The sequence below is a fragment of the Phaethon aethereus genome (assembly GCF_964289735.1).
Source record: "Phaethon aethereus genome assembly, chromosome: 1".
In the NCBI taxonomy this organism is placed as follows: domain Eukaryota; kingdom Metazoa; phylum Chordata; class Aves; order Phaethontiformes; family Phaethontidae; genus Phaethon; species Phaethon aethereus.
Window position 1 is genome coordinate 89,721,054 of NC_138575.1, and position 19,139 is coordinate 89,740,192.

Consider the following 19,139-nt stretch of genomic DNA (forward strand, 5'->3'; position numbering starts at 1 on the left):
AGTCTCTGTGTTCTCCATGGAGGTGGTGTGGGACACAGCGCTGTTGGGTGTGATGCGGGAGCCAGGAGAGCACCCAGCCCACCAAGGGAAGATTTGAGGACAGTTTGAGCATTGGTAGGAGCCATAGACGCAAATTTGCAGGTGTCAGTCCCAAACTGGGCAACTATGGAAGAGAGAAGGAGACAGAATACAGCAAAACCCTTGGATTTGGCTTGTGCAGTCTTGGCAAAGCTCTGTTTTTAGAAGGAGAGCTTGTTTAATTTTCTACAGGGGAGATGTATCTTGTGGGGTTGTATGCATGCTGCCAATCCATAGTTGGGGAAATGGCATCCCTGATGAGGTGAAGAGGCACTTTCCTGGAAGGGCAACTGCTAACCTGCTGATGGCCACCTGCTGCTTGCCTGGGTGAAGCAGACACTGTGGATACCTTCCTGAACAAAACACATTGAGACTGGGAACGCTACTGCCCTGGGGGTAACCTTGCTGGTAGGTGTGTGTTGCTAGGGCCTCCTAATACTGCCTGGGGAGCTGGGGTGGGGAAAAGGGTCTGACTGTTGGTCATTTGGGGAAAGGAATGCTGCTCCAGTGTCAACAGAAAGGACTGGTTCTTGCTATCTGCCTGATAGCTGGCTTGTAAATAGTAGGAACCTGTGCTGTCTGTTTGCTTGCTCAGACCTATAAGACTCATTTGTTGTTCATTCTTCTTACAAAGCCAGTTTTGGAACCCCTTCTTCCCAGCAAAGGAGGTAGATATCCTTCTGCAAATGCTGTTTATAGCTTTCCATTAATCATCCAGAAAGGGCTGTCAAACAGGGGAAGGTTAGGCAGTTTAAATCTCCAAGTTAGGCAATTGAAGTCTCTAAGTTGCTGACTCTGAAATTTCAAAGTTAAAGTTTAATTTGAGTTAACCTTTCCTAGAAGAAACAGTAACTCATTCTTGTCCTGCTATGTGCAGAGTCAGTGCTCAGTACAGAATGTGATGTAAAATAAAATGTCTCATTTTCTGTCTTTCTTGCCTCCCACCCCCCACACCTACACTGTTTTTACGCAGAGCTTCCATGCTGTGTTGCAGAGGGAATGCATAAGGACAGCACTACCTTCTAGGCACATAATTTCAGTCTAAAAACATCTTAGTCCTCTCAGACAGAGGAATGCATTTTCTCTTTGTGTCAGGCATCTCTTACACACCCTGTTGCTGACATTTTCCAAGAAGCTGTTTGTGAGAACATATAAACCCTACAGGGAACTGCAGTCAGCTTGGGCTGAGCTCTACATTTGACATGGGGAGAGCCGTTTTTGGACACCGTGGGGTACTAATCCTGCCAGGGTGAGGCCCTTGTATTGATTTTTTTTTTTTTTTTTTTTTTTTTTTTTTGGTAGGCTTGAAGGCTCAGTCAGTCCCAGGGATTATAAAGTATTGATCAGCTACCACTCTGTGTTTGGTCAAAGAGGATGTGCATGAGGATGGCTTGAAGGATCATGTGCAGAAAAGACATTTAATGACCTTAGTGACTTTGTGGCGGTTAAGTGCAAGTGTCTTCCCATTATTTGCACACAGACTTTGCCCTCAGTGTTCATTACTCAAAATATTTTGCCAAATGAATATGTCTTACTGATCTGCTGGAGTCTCACATTGGACTCCAACAGTCATTCCCAGGAATGGCTTTCCAGTGCTCTGCTGGTAGTCAGCCTTGGGCAGGTGGTGGACTGTACACCTTGGTACACTGTACCAAGGAGCTGTACTTAGTCTGCTGGGCTACCTGATGTTATTTCTGACCGGCTAGTCCTTGAGATAACAAAGGTATTTTCAAGACAGATGTACATGTAGTGCTGACAGAACTGCACCAGTAAATATTGGTATTTTTCCCAGGGCAAAAGTTCTTGCTGATAAAATTGCCTGTCTCCAAAGTTTTTTGGAAAAAAAAAAAAGGGGACAGGTGTGAAAATGAGGAGGGGATCTGGGAGGCAAGAGGAGGAGGACTTACTCCCTAAATAGAGAAAATGGACTGTAGCTGGAAGGAAAAACACAGCAAGAACAAAAGACTGTGGAAGACATGGAAGGGGTCCTGCAGCCTGGTGGACTCCACGTAGGGTGCCTCTAGAGTCAGATATGCAAGGGTGTTTCTCCCTTCTCAGAGAAGACAAGCCACACTGGTGACATGGCTGTGCTTGTAGCTCTGTGCATGAGTGTCTAGTTTGTCCCCAGAATGTCACAGGGCTTTCTTGGCCCTCCCACGGCAGGAGGTGATTCACAAGGGCACACTGACCATCCAGGGTGCTGTGTCAAGACAGACCCTGGCAGTGGCCCACAGGCAGCGTAGGGGGATTTGCCTATTTCCAGCCAAGGGTGGCTCACCACCTTCCTGTTTTGAGAGCTGAAGGCTTGTTCTGAGCGCTGCTGTTTCCAGCTTCCCTTCAAGGGCAGGCAAGGCCAAGGACAGGTAGAGCTGAAAAGGCTCTACTCCTTCCAGCCTTCAGGGTGAGACCATTAGTGTTCCCATCTCCAGTACTTCTCAAGCACTTTCTTGACACCATTGTTACAGATGTGGGAGCACAAGGCTGGGAAAGTGTCCAACATTTTTGGCTAAATCCTAAGGATAGCTTTCATCTTTTTTTCAGTTTGCTGGCTGCCTCCACCTCTCATGAGCGCTCCATCAAACTTGGCTGCTTGTTAGCTTACCACAACTCCATCTTCTCCTGGTTGTCCTCCTTTGCTGATTGCTCCTTCAGCTTTCCACTGATGTTGAAATAAGGCATGGACTTCCTGTAAGGGAACTCTTCTGACAGAATTATTATTTGTGAAGAAACAAGTTTTATCACGAAGGGCAGAGCGACTGCAGCCTGGTTCTTGTGCTTGTGTGTCCCCCAGACCACTGAACATCTTCTAGGGCCCTGACCCACCTTCAGTCCTTCCTGCCCTCACTGTTCCCTCATGCAGGCAAAGAGGCAGCATGTGCTGTGGCCAGCTGTAGGGCATGGGCTGGTGGGCCCAGCAAAACTGGTAATGCTTTCTGCCTGCTGTTGCCTTCCCCTCAGTCAAGGCAGCTGATGCATCTCTTCCCCAGGTGCTCACCAGCTTTCACAGACTCTGTGGGACCAGATCCTGCTGGCACATTTGGTTGGATTTCGCCAATAGATTCAGAAGTGGTAAGCGCTGGGGAGACCATGTGGTCACAAATCCTTGATTTCTTTGAGCAATATTCTGAATACCTCTTGTTTTTTACAGCATAAACATACAGAGAGGGGTAGGCTCCAGCATGAGCTGCTCAGTACTTAATGTGGTGTTGCCCTACTGAGTGGGACTTGCCCTGGTCCTACCAGGGCTGCCTGTGCCTGAGAAACAGACCTGTTTGTCCAAAATGGAAGTAACCCAATAGCTGACTGTGTGGTGAGGTGTGCTGTGGCTATGACCCAGAGTTAACTGGTGCTGAAAGGGGACACCTTGTTTGCACACTGCACCAAAGGCAGCCGTAAATCAGGTGTCACGGAGGGCAACAGAATATTTTTTAATGTGATTTTCCCACCACGCCACTATAGCCTAGAGCTATTCTTAGCTTCCAGTAATGCTCTGTTAAATTACAACATGTTTAGTAATCAGTAGAATACTACAAAATAAGTCAGATTTCTTTTTTTCAGATTAAAAAGGGCTATACCATGCTAAAGTAGAAGGGAAGTGAAAAGCATATAAAATCTGCTTTATAAGTTTAAACTATTGCAACAACCGAAGAGTGACAGTAATGATTTGGTGAAAGATTTCCACTCCTTGGTTTCATTCAGAGGCCATAGGTTGAAGGATGTGCTTTCAGTAACAGGCAAGATTGGAGCATTAGAAGGTCCTGCTCACACCTCTGCCACAGGCCTTGTGTAGGGCATTCAGGTGGCTCCTCTACCTGGAGAGTGATTAGCTTTGCAGTCAAGCATTCACATTGAAGTAGCACATGAACAGCTGAGTAAACCCAATGGCTAGTCAGTCTTGAAAGGAGAAGGTCCTACACTGGCTCCTCTGTCCTTGCTGCAGGCCATGCAGTCCTGCCCCACCAGCAGTATCACTAGGTGTGTCTCCTCTGACCACATGGGGAGCCAATTCAACTCCCTAACCTGTCAGGAAACAATTTGCTATCTAATTTTACTTTGTTTCCTAACAGGTGACTAGGCTTAGTGGAGGTTCAGATCTGTGCTCTCATTAGTGTAAAGTGGTGGGATGTGAGAGGAGGCTCAACACAAGCTGTGACATGTAACTTCATCCTGGCATCAGGAGGCCGGACGTGGTGAGTCCTGGATGCTAAATGCCTTGGAATATAGTTTGCTGACTTGGATGCCTGTATAAGAGCCGCAGTCCTTTCCAGCCCCCTCTCTGCTGTCTAGAAAAGTCTCTTATCTCTCATGCACCACATCTGACTATGTTCATCCCTTGTAGAGGTGAACAGGCTCTTTTGGAGTTGAAGTGTGGTCCAGAAGACTAAGTGCACACTTCTGAAATCTCACAGATGCGCAGTTAGAAGGCTACTGTAAGGGCACTGTAAGCCCTCCTGAACCCTACTCAGCCTTTGCAGCTAGTTTGAAGGTCACTGACCAGTATTAATTGGTCTTGATTTTAAACTCTGGTTGTTGCAGATAAAGTAATTTGTTTTTTGTTAGGTGCTGGACTGTTCACAGTTTTTCTGGGCATCCTACTAACCATCCAAACTTTCTGGACATGGCTATGGACTGTCAAAAATTCCCCTTTCCCCATCCTCTCTGGAACGCAGTCCAGAAGTAGATGACGGGATACACAGGTTCCCCTTCAGGAAACTGAATGCAGTGGTGCAAGCTGGCTTCCCTTTTCTGCTCTTTCACAATCTCTCTGCCCTTCTCAACCTCTTATGCCCAAGAGCTACTTGTTCTGCCCCCAGCCTCGAGTGAGACCAAGCACAGAGGGAAAGAGTTGCAGTTTCCTGTTTCTGTGCCAGTTTCCTTCCATTACATGATCTGATGTCCACCGTAATGGCAGATCTGAGAGCAGGAGCAGCTGGTCTGGGGGAGAAGTAGTTTGGTCTGGGGAGTTCAGTGGAAGAAAACAGCACTCAGAAAAGAGGCCGCTGCTGAACCTATGTGGCTTTGATGGCACTGCTGAGCCTGGAGGAGCTTCTTAGCACAGCACAGAAAGGCAGGGGAAGATGCACATTGCGGATGGGGCCAGGTGGGACCTCTCTGCCTAGTGCCAACAGCATGACTGGAGATTTTAGCAAGGAGACCTAAGCTAGTCCTGGATATAACGCAACCCACCAGCAATGGGTGAGCTGTGGATTTACATGGGAGACTGCTGTACTTGACCCCAGGATTAGCTGGCTACCAAACCATGAGCTGTGTTATTTTTTTGTTTTAAATCAGACATGTTTCTTTAATGGGTGGTGTAGGAAGCTTCTCCTATTGCCCCACTGACTAACCAGGCCTCCCTGCTTTTGACTGTCCTAGTGGGGGGAGCTGAGATGCTCACTGCTTCCTCATTCCTGAGAGTTCACTGCTTGGGCTCACTGCTCCTCTGCTCCAGTTATTTAAGCAGGACAGCCAGGGAGAATATATCATGCGAAGGACAGGGGCTGTGCTGAACAGTGTGGGACCTTCGGGCACCTGGTGTTTGGCTTGTCTTCATAGGTGCTGTGACCATGGCATCCCAAGGCCAGGTCATTTTCTGGAGGTATGGTATTATCTGCATCTGCTTCGGAAGAGAGAGGAGGGAGGGAATTGCATTTTCCAGACTCCTCAGCTGTATCACCCTGCTGCCAGGAGCTTTCAAGACAGCAGTTCTTTGCAGCTTCACTCTACTGCACTCACCCAAGCTACTTAAATACCTGTACAGCTTCTTTTATACAATCATTAAGGCCATGTAGCTGTCAGACACCCACGTGCAGGCCATTGACTGTAGCCTGGATGGAGATGTGTGTCCTAGAAACTGTGCATCGCTGCAATACACTACCTCAGGTTTGAATGCTGTGGTAGGTCAGGGTATCAATGGCTTGAGAAAGACTCTGTGTTTCTGCTGTTGTAGGTTGGGTTATCAATGGCTTGAGGAGGGCTCTGCGTTCCTTCTACTGGCCCTCAGACAGTAGCTTATGTTTTCATCACATCAGCGTGCTGTGGGGAAAAAGGCAGAAGCTGTCCTACAGCAAGTTTCCTTGCTGTGAGGGTCAGGGGTAAGAGCTGGGAAGATGTGCAAGCTGGTTTGTGCCTCTTGTTTCAATGAGCCCATTTCCTTTGAAGCTATTGACCAAGTCCTGGTGAACTACACTCAGAAAAAGAGGTATCCTGTGGAAGGCTGTAAAAATATCTACCTCATACCCTTTTCTCCTGATAAGTTGAAAATAACCTCCACCAGATGGCTAAACTAGTTGGCAAACTTGCTTCAGCCTCTGATGAATGTGGACTGAGCTTGCATCTAAGCCTGACTGCTTGAACAGAGCCACCAATAAGCCGTGTCTCTTTATCCCAGGTGTGGGCTTTTCCAGGCTGAATGGAGGCAGGGGCTCCAGTGAGGTGTGTGAGATATCCCTGCTTGTGTTTATTCTGTCAAAAAGAGTTTCAGCTGTTATGAGTATCTGTCCCACCTGAGCTGAACAGCAGCAGGGAGAAGGATAGTCCATGTGTGAACAAATAAGACTCTCTCATGCATTGAGCCGTGCTCCATCTTTCTCACATGGAGCATCAAGAAGAATTAAATAGTCATATTATCTGCACCTTTTCACCAACAAAACTGAGATCACCAGTAGACGTAATGTAGCACGGTGTAAATAGCCACTGGAATGGAAAACTCTTCCTTTTGGGTGACCCCTGCCATGTTATTTCTTTTCCACAGTAATCTCTGACATAAGGAGGATGGCAGGGACCTTCAATCTCTTAATCTTCCGTTTTTTTTTAAATCCTCACACCTCTAAACCCGTTCCCAAGGGAAAGCTGACTCTGCACGGAGCTAGAGCTCAGGAGAATCTGTCACGGCAGGGCTGTGAGCTCTCTCTGTTCCCAGGGCTGTGCTCGCAGCGTTCAGGCTGCCCAGAGCTGCGGGCAAAACCCTATTTGGCTGATCAGGAACGGGACTGGGCAAAAGAGGGCAGGGAGCATGGAGCGGCATCCCACGGGCTGCCAAAGCGCCGCCCCGAACCGAGGGCTTCGACTTGTGCGGTCCCAGCTGTCTGCGTCACCCTGTTTCCATGCCTCTGAGATGCTGGAAGTATCAGCAGTGCTGACGCACAGAAAATTGCTTTTTGCTTGAACTGCTCGACTGGACTGTTGCAAAACACAGCTACTGTCAGTGTGCGGCCAGGTTGCCAGCTTCCGCTTGTTCTCCCTGCACTCCAGATCTACTCAGTATGCATGGGGGGCTCGCGGGCAAATACATTTAAAACCCTTGTGATTCTTGGATCTCCTAGTTTCTGTGGAGGAAACTCCAAAGGCCCTGATTTCCCCTTGTCCCTGGTAAGGGGTGTTAAAGTGGGCAGCAGCATCCGTGTACCTAAAATTGCCACCCCTCTTTGTAACAGACGAGCGGCTTTTTCCATCAGCCCTGCTGCTGCCTTGAACCAGGGGTAGAAAACACCTCTCTGGATGCAAAGCTATCAAGGCTTTGCAGTTATGGGGGCAGGTGGTGCCAGCGGGGGACAAAACGTCGGTACTGGCCCATTTGTGCTGGTTTGTGTTTGTCTGTGAGCGAGCTGAGGATGGTTTTGCCCAGCAGAGTGCTACGGCAGAGGTGGTCTTCAGGCCAGAGGGTCCTTTTGAGGACTGGAGGCAAGTGTGGTGGCACCTAAAGCGTTCAGGGACTGCATAGGAAGGGCGACCTGGCTGCTTGTCCCCTGCCATACCCCCTCCGGCATTTACCAATGAAATCCCCTGTAACCCACAGGCAGCATCGCTCAGCTCCCAGCAACTTCTTCCCTGCCCACTCTTGGGGAGGAGAATTTTGATCGAGAGGGATGAAGGTGAGTCACACCTGCTGTGTGACAGCACGGCGCAGCTGCTGCTTGCTTCCCGCATGTGAGAGCTGAGGCTAGTCATGGCAACCCGTCTGAGTTTATAGCAACTATCTTTCTCTGGGATCAGCTCTGTAGAAATTGGTGGAGCTCCTCGAGGAGGTGGATGTTATTCAGCATATGCAAAAGGCTTGGTATCTGCCCCAGCATAGGATTGTCCCATGGTGAGTGTTGGCCGAGACGCTGAGACCCTGAGTGGGGTTGAGCCCTGTGGGACATGACAAGTCTTTGCTGGGAGCTGTCACGCTGCAGGATCTACATGAGCCAACAAACGAAGTCCCCATTCCACAGGCCCCCCAGAGGAGGTGGTGGCTAGTGATGGGTCCCCAGCTCCCCAGTGCCCACGGCTGGAGGATATGGGGTCAGCTGTGACCGCAGCTGCTGGGCACCACGAGCGGGCAGGTGGAGAACTGCTGTCCACCCTGATCGTGAGTGAAAGCTGGTGAGAGTGGAGAGGAAGCAAAACATGTGGCACCTCTCAGGTCTGAGGGCATCTAGGCAGGGATTGCTTGGTACGGATGTGAACCTTTGTATGGATTTATCGCACACTTGTGGTGAAAAACACAGTTCTGATTCCTTCTCCTGAGCCTGCTGGCATGTGCAGACAGGGCTTCCTGAGGCAACTTTCCACTGGCTTTAAGGATGAGGATGGAAGTGAGACAGCAGGAAGGCAAGCAAGCCTTCTGCAACATCTCCCTTCCTCTCCACCCCCTCTTTCAACCCATCTTCCCTTTCTCCCGTCCCTGCTGCTCCCTGCAGGAGGGGCTGGTTCACATGGCGCAGCTCCCTGGAGCTCCATATCAGCCCTGTAATCATGACATCGGCAGTGATTGAGGCACGACTGTGCAAGTAATGGATGCAGGGACACATGAACGGCGAGAGGAGTTTGCGGTTGTCTGGACACGGGTGAGCTCTTGGGCGTGAGGCTGCCCGATGTGTTGGGAAAGAGTGTGCTACAAGCTGGCAAACGCTGCTGAAGCGGAGCAGCTATTTTTGGGTGGGCGAGAGGGCCGTGACATCTCGCAGGCTGGTCCTGCCTGGGGATGAGATAGGAAGCAGCAGCTCGGGAGTTTCTGTGTACCACAGGGCAAAAAAAGCCCTGGGCTGGTAGCCCCAGATGCTGTGTGAAGTGGCCTGTGTTGGTGCCCGTGCCTCCTGCAGCGCAGCTCCCTCCAGCGCCCTGCCAGGCTTGGGAATGGGGTAAAGTGCCCCGTGAGGGCCTCCTGCAGCTCCCTGGGCTTCTCCTTGGGCAATCCTGAGCAGGGCTGAGCCCAGCATGCTTGTGAGACTGTTGGGCGTGAGCACGTGAGCTGCTTGCCCCGGGATGTACCTGTGGGTTTTTTTGGGGAGCTGCTTCAAGGCTTGCTCTGGTGGGGAGCTGAGGTCACTGCCGCAACCCCCCAGCCCACATAAAAAAGTGCCCAGGACCACGTGTGACAGCTCCACTGGCTGCGGCAGGAACCTGCACCCGGCCAGGGCTGTGCCGGAGATAGGTTGCCCTTGGCAAGGCTGGAGCTGTGCTGCTCCGTGCCATGCTGCCTGTCGTCTCCTCTGCCAGGGCTGCTCTGCCGGTGTTGCTTGGCAAGTGGTCCTCACCTCCTCAGTCCCTCATTCAACAGTCCCTTCTCCCTCTGTGCAGGGAGCACCCCAAATCTGACCAGCTCACAAACTTGACTCTGTTTCCAGCCCCCTCCTGCCAGCTCCCTGGCTTGTACCAGGTGTCTCCTGGGGTCAGGGGCCTGTCTCAGTGCTCTGCTCACCTCCCTGGGCAACTGGTCCCTCACAAGTGCCAGCAGGGACTGACCGGCTCGTTTATGCACTGGGGGATGCTGAGAGGAGCATCCTCCGCAGGGACCCGCTGCCTCCTCCCAAAGGCAAAGCCTGGGTCTCCTCACCTCCTGCCACATGATTCCCCACCTTTGATGATGAGTACCCATCCGAATGTTCATCACTGCTGTGGACACAAGCTTCACCGGTCCACCTTGCTCTATGTCTGTGGCTTACACACCTTGACCTCCTTCCTGCCAGCAGCTCTGCAGATGTGCACTGTAGGCACAGGGTGTGAAGGAGGTGGGCTGTGCAATAATGTTGTCTTTTCTTTTTCCCCTGAATAGCATGACTGCAGTCATTATCATCCTGGCTGCGGTGATTGCCCTGATCATCGGGTTTGGTGTCTCAGGTATGTGACTGCTCAGACTTCTTGCTGTTACCAGTGGGGTGATGAACTTCTGCCCTGCCTCTACCTCCGTGTCTCCATCCTGTGCATGGGCTGAGGTGTGACCTTGTGTGGAAATGCCGCCTACGACCTTTTGACGAAGGCTCACTTTATAACGCTTGTGTGCCAGGTGGCTGAATTAAGACCGCACAGGCAACTTCAGTCTGTCCTTTCTCAACAAGATAGCACCCCATGCCATTAAACCACAAGGAGCTGTGCTCTCCTTGGAGACTGTGAGCTCTTGTAGGTTTTAAATAATGCAGAGGTTTATACACACACACACACACAAATAATGCAGAGGTTTACACACACACACATACACGCACGCTCAGGTTGGGTTAGAAGACACCAGCACTTGGCACTCAGTGCCGAGTGAGGAAATCTGTGTTGGCTCTTAATTTCCATAAAAACTTGTCAGCAGGCTGGCCCCAGGCTGCAGCGGCGGCGGTACGCGCATGAGCCCCGGTGCTGTGGGGCAGCTCCGTTTTGCTCTGGGAAGTGCGGTCCTGGACTATGGTTTCACAGCAGAAATTAAGGCTTTTTTTGTTTGTTTTTAGTTATATCTGGCATGTTAGCAACTGAAACATTCAACTCCGTCTGTTGCTCCGTGGGAAGCCAGCTGAGGCAAGGCGACGATAAGTGCAGCGCAGCTTGTGCTGCTGGAGATGTAGTGCTGTGTTAGCTGGCATTTCCTTGGGCGTGGAGCCCTAAACCTCCACGTACAGAAGGTCCTGAACATACCGTGCTCCTTCTCCGAGGTGGGAGGAGACGATGGTATTTATTGCGAAGTCGGGCAGCATCTGCCAGGATGGGGCACATTCCCCTGCTTCCTCAGAGGTGACAAAAGTGTGTTGCTTTGGTGTTGGCCAAAATGCAGCCTCCTTGCAGTCTCCTGAGTGAGGATGCTATGGGAAGAGCTGCACAGGAAAGAGGACCCGGCTTTGGGAAGGAGCTAACTCTCAAGTTTTCTAGTTAGGATTTGACTTGCGAAGCAATCTGTGTCCCCAGGGGAGGGAAATGCTGACTTTTCTTAAATGAAAGAATACGGTTTGGATTCCAGTAAGGGTGAAAGAGCAGCCTCTTATTTCGCTGCCAGGATTGTGCCTTGCAGTCACATTTATATTGCATAAAGGGAGGTTCTGACTAAGACAAAACAAAAAAATCATGCTCTTCTGGCAGCTGCAAAGAGAAAAATCCCTGATATATATAAGTAAGCAAGAAAACACTGTGCAAATTCTTCTTAAACAAATAAGAGGAGCTACTTTTTGAAGCACGCTGCCTGCTAAAGAAATGCTCCTGTGCTTTACCTTGGTATATAAGCCATGGGAGCTGACCTCTGCTAGCAGCACTGGTAGCTGCTACTGGTGTCCTTGCAATGCGCCGGTGCTGGTTCAGCCTTGGGATTGGTGCATGACAGCCGCAGGGTAGTCCGGCTTTTCTCTGCGCTCACCACCTCACCTTTCTCACGCCACCTTGCTTTCTCCTTGCAGGAAAACGCTCCATCAGCGTGACGGCGCTGACGTCTCCAGGGAACATTGGCCAGCATGGCGTCCTGGGCTGCACTTCCGAGCCCGACATCCGGATGGGTAGCATAGCCATCCGTTGGGCCAAGGCGGGAGTAGCCGGGCTGGTTCATGAGTTTAAAGGTGGGAAGGACCACCTGCAAGATCAAGACGCATTGTTTCAGGGCCGCACGGCAGTGTTTGCGGAGCAGGTGATGGGCGGCAATGCTTCCCTGGAGCTGAGGGACGTGCAGCTCTCCGATGCCGGCACCTACCGCTGCTCCGTCACCACGGCCAGAGGGAGCGGGGCAGCAGTGCTGCGGTTCAGGACGGGAGGTGTAGGGGTATGGGGAAGAAAATACTGCTGCAAAACGCAGGCTAACGTGGCTCGGTCAGACATACCCCCAGTTATGCTGATGCTAAAGGCTGCATGAGTGGCGCCCACTCCTTCACAGGCCACTGTTGAGTCTGGCACCCCTGAGTAGTACTGGGGTATTTTTGGCTTTTCCAGAGGTGTTTATGGCCTTACCCACTGTTTCCATATCCTTCACAGAATCACAGAATCACAGAATCACTAAGGTTGGAAAGGACCTTCAAGATCATCAAGTCCAACCATTAACTCAACACCACCATGTCCCCTAAACCATGTCCCGAAGTGCCACATCCACACGTTTTTTGAATGCTTCCAGAGATGATGACTCCACCACCTCCCTGGGCAGCCTGTTCCAATGTTTGACCACTCTCTCGGTGAAGAAATTTTTCCTAATATCCAAACTAAACCTCCCCTGGTGCAACTTGAGGCCATTTCCTCTTGTCCTATCACTAGTTACTTGGGAGAAGAGATCAACACCCACCTCACCACAACCCCCTTCCAGGTAGTTGCAGAGAGCGATAAGGTCTCCCCTCAGCCTCCTCTTCTCCAGACTGAACATCCCCAGTTCCCTCAGCCGCTCCTCATAAGACTTGTGCTCCAGACCCCTCACCAGCTTCGTTGCCCTTCTTTGGACACGCTCCAGCACCTCAGCATCCTTCTTGTAGTGAGGGGCCCAAAACTGAACAACAGTATTCAAGCTGCGGCCTCACCAGTGCCGAGTACAGGGGCACGATCACGTCCCTGCTCCTGCTGGTCACACTGTTTCTGATACAGGCCAGGACGCTGTTTGACTTCTTGTTCCAGAGAAGATGATTATTTTAACGCATTCACTCAGTTTTCTTCTATTTACCACATGCAGTCTACCAGCTACTTAACTGACTACAAAGAGCCCCTAAGAATGGGAGTAGCTAATTGATCTTCTAAAGATTCAGATTTTACACCTGTTAAAGAAAAAAATGATAGCTTTTGCTCTCTGGATTAAGATATATCTCCAGCCAGGAGGAGTGCTGCATAGTAAAAGTTGTAGCCTATTTCATATTTTCTTTTCTCTTCTTCTAATGTATTCAGTTTTTTGAAATTACTATCAAAGGAACAAACCACCCATATCACAGTTATCATCTGAATTATTACGTATCTGCTAGAGTTAATTGTTCACCTTGTTATGAGTCAGCCTCAAAACAGACACAGATGAATTTTGACTTGTGGGTGCTTAATTCTGAACCCTCTGGGCTTGGCCATCATGTTTCACCGCTGGCACAAACCAATATGCTCCCACTGAACTCAGCAGTGTTTCACCTATTTTTCTGTCACCTCTGAGTCTTTCTAATGAAACTGTGGTGAGTTGCACCAACTATACGATATGGATAACATGAGTCTGCATGGGTAGGTAGTCTTAGTGTTTCTCTGGATGGCTTTTGCTGGCATCCCTGAGGTCCCAGCATACCTCTTGATCCGTTGAGCCCAACAGCTCAAGTTGGGAGAGGAGCAAACTATCAACAGACCTCTCCAAACCAAGGAAATGCGGTTTCAGGATGGGTGACTTCTTATGTGGTGAGGACAGCCATACTGGCAGCATGGGGGGTTCCTCTGTGCTTCAGGCCAGTCATAGCAGGACAGTAGTAACCAGCAGCGCTCTTGAATGAGACAGGCTGCTTTTCTGTAGGTCTGTAGGTCCAGTCTCTTCCTTTGGCCCAGCAGAGCCAAAGCACCAGGAGGTGGGCACCAGCTTCTGGGCAGGAGCTTGACACAGATGTCTTGGAGACACAGCCACTTCCCCATGTCACTCACAGGGAACTCAGCCTGGGACAGAAAGGCAATAACGGGGTTGGTGTTGCAGGAATGTCTGGCCAGTGTTGTTTCACACAGTCTCCCATTTCTTACTGAAAGCATGTTTTGTGCCCTGTTGCCATGTGAAGAACTTTCCCAAGCAGTGAAAAAAAAAGGTGCTGGGCTCACAGGCCCTTTATCTTGTGATGGCAAGGATGGAAGAACTGCTTGGGACTACGGTAGGTAAAGGCAAGGCCAGAGGGCTTTGGCTCGTGTCTGAGGCGTGCTTAAGTCCCGTGGGGACTTTGTCTCTTATCCCTCCTTGAAACTTTGTGAATCTGCCTGCTTTTGTGTTGCTTGATTCGATGTTTAAAGTAATCCACACAGAAAAGGCATTAGAGAGAACATGTGAAATGCTGCATTAGGTTTTATTTCCATTGAAATCAGTGAACTCGGCTCTCCTAAAAAGCTCATTTCTCTTCACATCTGTACACATGGGAAATACGATGAATATACAGAGACCAAGGCTAACAAAGCTTTATTTGAGATGGTCTTGGCTTTAAAACACAGCTGAGTTTGCAATGGGCTTTAAACGTTTTGTTTAATTCAGGGATGTGGATGTAAATCCTGCAGCTCAGGCCACACTTTAGTCTGCCCTCAGCCCCAGCGGGTGCAGATGGAGCTTCCCTTGGCTGCAGCCCTGTTTAGCGTGAGAGTCACATCGCGAAGCAGTAGGTGTTGGTCAGGCTCCATTCTCAGTCAGTGGAGCAGGTGAGTCACCTTCCCCTTCCCCCTCTGTCTCTGATAACAGCAATCGTTTTTGGCTTGTCTCTCCCTGCCGAGAATAGCAGGTGCCTCCTTTCAGCCACCCACCTTCAGCAGGAGCGAGCGGAGCCATGCCGGCTGTGGTTCCTGCTCCCGGAAGCCAGGCGTTTGGCAGACACAGGCGGTCTCAGGCTGGCCAGGTCCTGAGCCTAGTCTCCTCTGGGAGCCCGGGTGTCCAGCAGCTCTTGGGGAATGCCCAGGACCCGGCTTGTAATTGTTAAGCAGAGTTGGTTAAAGACACTAAAGCTGTGCCATGACCTCAGCAGATCTTGTCAAACTGGACTGCCTTGTCCTAGGAGTCTTCAGACCCCCTGTAGTCACATCCCTGGAGCCCAACCTGTAGAGACCTCTGAGCCTGTGTTTGGTTTGGCTACATGCGGTGCTGCGACGCTAAGCAGCAAGTGCCCTAAAAATACCTGGGACTGACCGGCAGATGCAGTTGGGTGTTTCATGCCCAGTTCCCAAGACATTTGCCTTTTTCTGACTCTCTCTCCTTTTTTCCTCCGGAAGCCTTCAGCACCCCCAAGGTCCATGTGGAGAAGAGCAGCAGCGGGGACACATTGCAGTGCGAAGCACCACGCTGGTTCCCTCGACCCGCCGTGCGCTGGACAGCCTGCAGCGACGCGGGGGAGTACCTACCTCACGTTGCCAACACCAGCTACGAGCTGAATGCTGAAAACATCACCCTGAAAGTGGTTTCCTTTCTGCACAACGTTTCTGCTAATGCCACCTACACCTGTGTGATTGAAAACAACATTGCCAAGGCTACAGGCAACATCAAAGTGACAGGTAGAGTTTAACACCACCCAGAGACCAGAGGCGCAGGGGAAAAGAGAGTTTAAACAGTGCGCCTGTGTGCGTCGGGGGCCTCCTGCAGCACCCTTGTCAGCCAAGGAAGGGACTGAAATACGTGGTTAATCCAAGCCCCTCTCTCTCTGTCCCTGGAATGAAGGAAAGGGTCCGTGTTTGGTCCTGCTATTTCAGATGTTTTTCGTGGTAACGATTGCTCCCTTAGCACGGGGACAGAACTGCCAGGGAAGGGGAAAGAAGGAAGGACACACTTCAAAAGAATGTATTCCTTTGAATGTTAACCAAAACCAAACCAACCAACCAAAACCCCCAAATTTCGACACATTCTTCAGCCAGTTCAGCTTAGATCCCTTTTGCGTACCAAACCAACAGGCCCCTTTGGCTGTTACTAATAACAATCTTTGATTCCAGCCCACCCCCTTTATTTAAAAGGCCATCTTACTCATGGGAAAGCAAACTTTCCAAAAAGCCTAGATATTTTTTCCTGTTCTACATGAGAAAGGTCATAGCTTTTCTACAGCAAGGGCTTTATTGCAGTGAGTCTCCAGCACAAGAGGCAGGGTCTATCTTTGTCAACATTCAGAAAAATGGGGAGGAATAAATATACACACTTGCTTTGCCTTCCCTGCTGTGTTCCCCATTCTGGTAGCCTCTCACTATATTCTTCTGCTACAGATCTCAGCATTACAAGGGGGACAAACTTGCAGCTGGTGAACTTGAACACAGAGTCACCATCCTCCTCCCTTCCAGCCTGTCACTGGATGCTTCTGCTTCCCCTGTATCTGCTGTTGATATAATGCCTCTATAAAACAATCAGAAACACTGCTGGACATGGAGGTAAGCTTGGAAAGGGAAACTCTCAAGCATATATGCTTCGTATATGTAGACCCTCTTTATGAGTTTTGTTACAGCAGCAGACTTGTCTCAAGCCTGCCCGAATTGGGAGGACATGTCTTTCCCCTGTACCCACCCTTTCCCCATCCCCAGCTTTAGGTGGGACGCATGGCTTGTCCCTCTCACAGGCTCCCTCCTGGCTTCTCCCACCACTTTCTGCAACTTTAGAGATTCTTTTCTTACACCATTGACTCTCATCTCTTACTCGCCCCCTCAACTCTCTTTTCCTCCCCTCCTCACCCTTCTCTCTGACTTGAAAGATAGATTCTTGCTGCTCCGCATACCCTCAGAATCTCAGCTACAGCTCACGGCTCGAGGCAGTGTGGACTTCTTTCTCTCCCTCCCCATGAGGCCTGCTGTGTTACAAGCCTTGCTTGCACTGCTTTACTCGGACAACTCCATGCACAGTGCAGTATCTTCAGTAAAGAGTACTAGCCCTAGTACCTAGGGATACCTTGAACAGGGCTAGAAGGAGCTGCCAGCCTGAGCAAGCCCACCTAGACCTGGAATAAGGAGGGCTGTAGACAGTCACAGCACAGGACAACTGCCTTCAGTGTTCATCAGCTTTGGCTTTGGGCAGTAGACTCTAGAGGTAAACCGTCAATGAAGTGGAGAGCTACAGAAAATCAGCTAAAAGGAACACCTCTTTCTTTCTGTGCAGAAGAGTTACACAGCTACCCTGACGGCAGGACGTGCTTCATGCTTTCCTCCCTCTTGGGCTGAGAATGTTTAAGAGCTCCTCCCAGTTCCAGAGCAGGTGGTAGCGCAAACATGAAACCAGCTGATTTCTCTCTTGTATTATTATTTCTTACCCATGCCAGCAGCAGGATGCTTGCTTTGGCTTCAGCAAGAGAGCGAGGAACATGATAAGGAGAGTTGCATAAACAAAGGAAAAACTCCAACCACAGGAACAAGATCTGTTCTCTTGTCTGAAGTAACCTAGTATCTACCCACGGATAGAAGCTCGGAGACAAACTGGGAAAGGGTTTCCTGCAATACATCTGAGAACTGGTCCTTCAAACTCAGAGCACTAAAAGCAAGCAAATCTTAATTCCCCCCCAAACAGATTTGATTTGCCCATCTCATGTCTTGTGATTCTCTGAATGTCCTAATAAAACTGTAAATGAGAGGGCCAGTTAATCTATCCGGTCTTCTCAAAAGACTGTCATTACAGTCCCTTTCTGAAAAAGACGCTGTGAATGGCAGAACAGTGATGCATTAAAAAACAGCCAACAGGCTTTGAAGAAGTGTTAGGCCTTCAACCTGGCAAAGGCAAAGAGCATGTCTGAAGTCCAGCGTGTCTAAATGATTGCATTTGTAATTTGAAATGAGAGGGAGAGGTGACTAGTTAGTGTGGCAGCAGACAGAAGACTATCATACGTAATGAGGAGGAAAAGAGGGAGATTAGTAAGATACAACTGGAAAGTTCAAATTCAGACGTAAACACAGGTATTAAACATAAATGTAATTATAGAGACAAATTTGCCTTTTTTGGTTTTAAATAAGACTCTGTTACCTGGCACTGCCTGTTTCTGTAGCACTATCTGTTAATATGTTATTCATATTACAGGACTACTTTCAGTTGCACTTTTTAATCAGATTTCAAACTCTTCCTCTTACATCATGTACAGTCAATCACCATTTTCCTCAGGCTGAGATAGTTTATGAGGGTGGGGGATAAACTTTAGCAAAAATCTTTACCATTTTGCAGAAAACACCTACAGACAAAAAGACTGTCACAGCAAAACTTGTGCAGACCTTTGCTTTAAGCTGTTTTGGCAACCTCTTTTAGGATGGAGTCTCAGAACTTTGTTGACTGGTGGCAGCTGTCACGTCTTGTGCCACTGATGCTTTGGCAGCCAGCAGGCCTTGAGAGGGAAGATGCTTTACATATGCTCAATAGACCCACCCCCTGGAGTTTAATATAAGGTTCAAACTAAGGATGAAAGGGGAAAGGCAGGGGAAACACTGAACAAACAAAACCCCAAAGAGTAGCTGTTTAAACGTGCTGTCAGCACTACACACTGAGTAAGGTGGGGAAGTAACTGTGTGTAGAACTTACTAGCCTATAGCACAAGATGAAGGATTGGTTTGTTATTTTGCCGAAGGGAAGTGCTGAACACTTGGCCATGAGGAATCTCTTTAAATGGTGATCTCCCAGGTGTCGTATTGGTTAGTCTGCTGTGCCACCATGGATACTGGCACATGCCATTGCAGTCATCCCCTTCCTAATCACGAACAGATGGGCAAGCCTGTAGCATGTTGTGAATTTGTATCGCAGCTCACTGCCTTGTTGCCAGCCCCACGTAATATTCAGGCTGCTGCTTAAGCTGCAAAACAAGTGCCCATATAGTACTGTGATTTAGCACCATGATTTAGTCTCCAAACAGTAACTTATTCATTTCCCTTCTCTTCTTGGAGGAAGGAAATGCTTTAAAACCATAATTTTAATAATTTCAGTTGGGTTAAGAAGACTATGCCTTGTGGCAACTGCACAGTTTCACATGAAGAGAGTGAATGATTTACAAAACGCCTGGCTGGCTCTGGCTCAAACTGAGCATCTACTTTTTGCCTCATTCCCCATATAGCAAGTAAACCCTAATACTAAAATAGATACAGCGTTATTTAAACCGTATTTCAATAGCTTTATTTAGTAGATACTACCACATAAAATACACACATTGTGTGCCCTAGGCCCAAAGTATTGAACATCTCTCTTCCAAAACATTGCCCAGTATCGCTGGTGGCAA

General features: G+C 49.3%; 1 protein-coding gene across 1 annotated transcript; it reads left to right on the forward strand.

Moving 5' to 3' along the window:
• Positions 1-5,645: 5,645 nt before the first annotated feature.
• On the forward strand, positions 5,646-16,292 carry VTCN1 (V-set domain containing T cell activation inhibitor 1; the record flags this gene model as incomplete). Its single annotated transcript, XM_082014211.1, has 5 exons — positions 5,646-5,677; positions 10,118-10,182; positions 11,709-12,056; positions 15,196-15,474; positions 16,171-16,292. 5 exons carry the CDS (start codon positions 5,646-5,648, stop codon positions 16,290-16,292), a joined length of 846 nt encoding a protein of 281 aa, XP_081870337.1.
• Between the last annotated feature and the right edge of the window lie 2,847 nt (positions 16,293-19,139).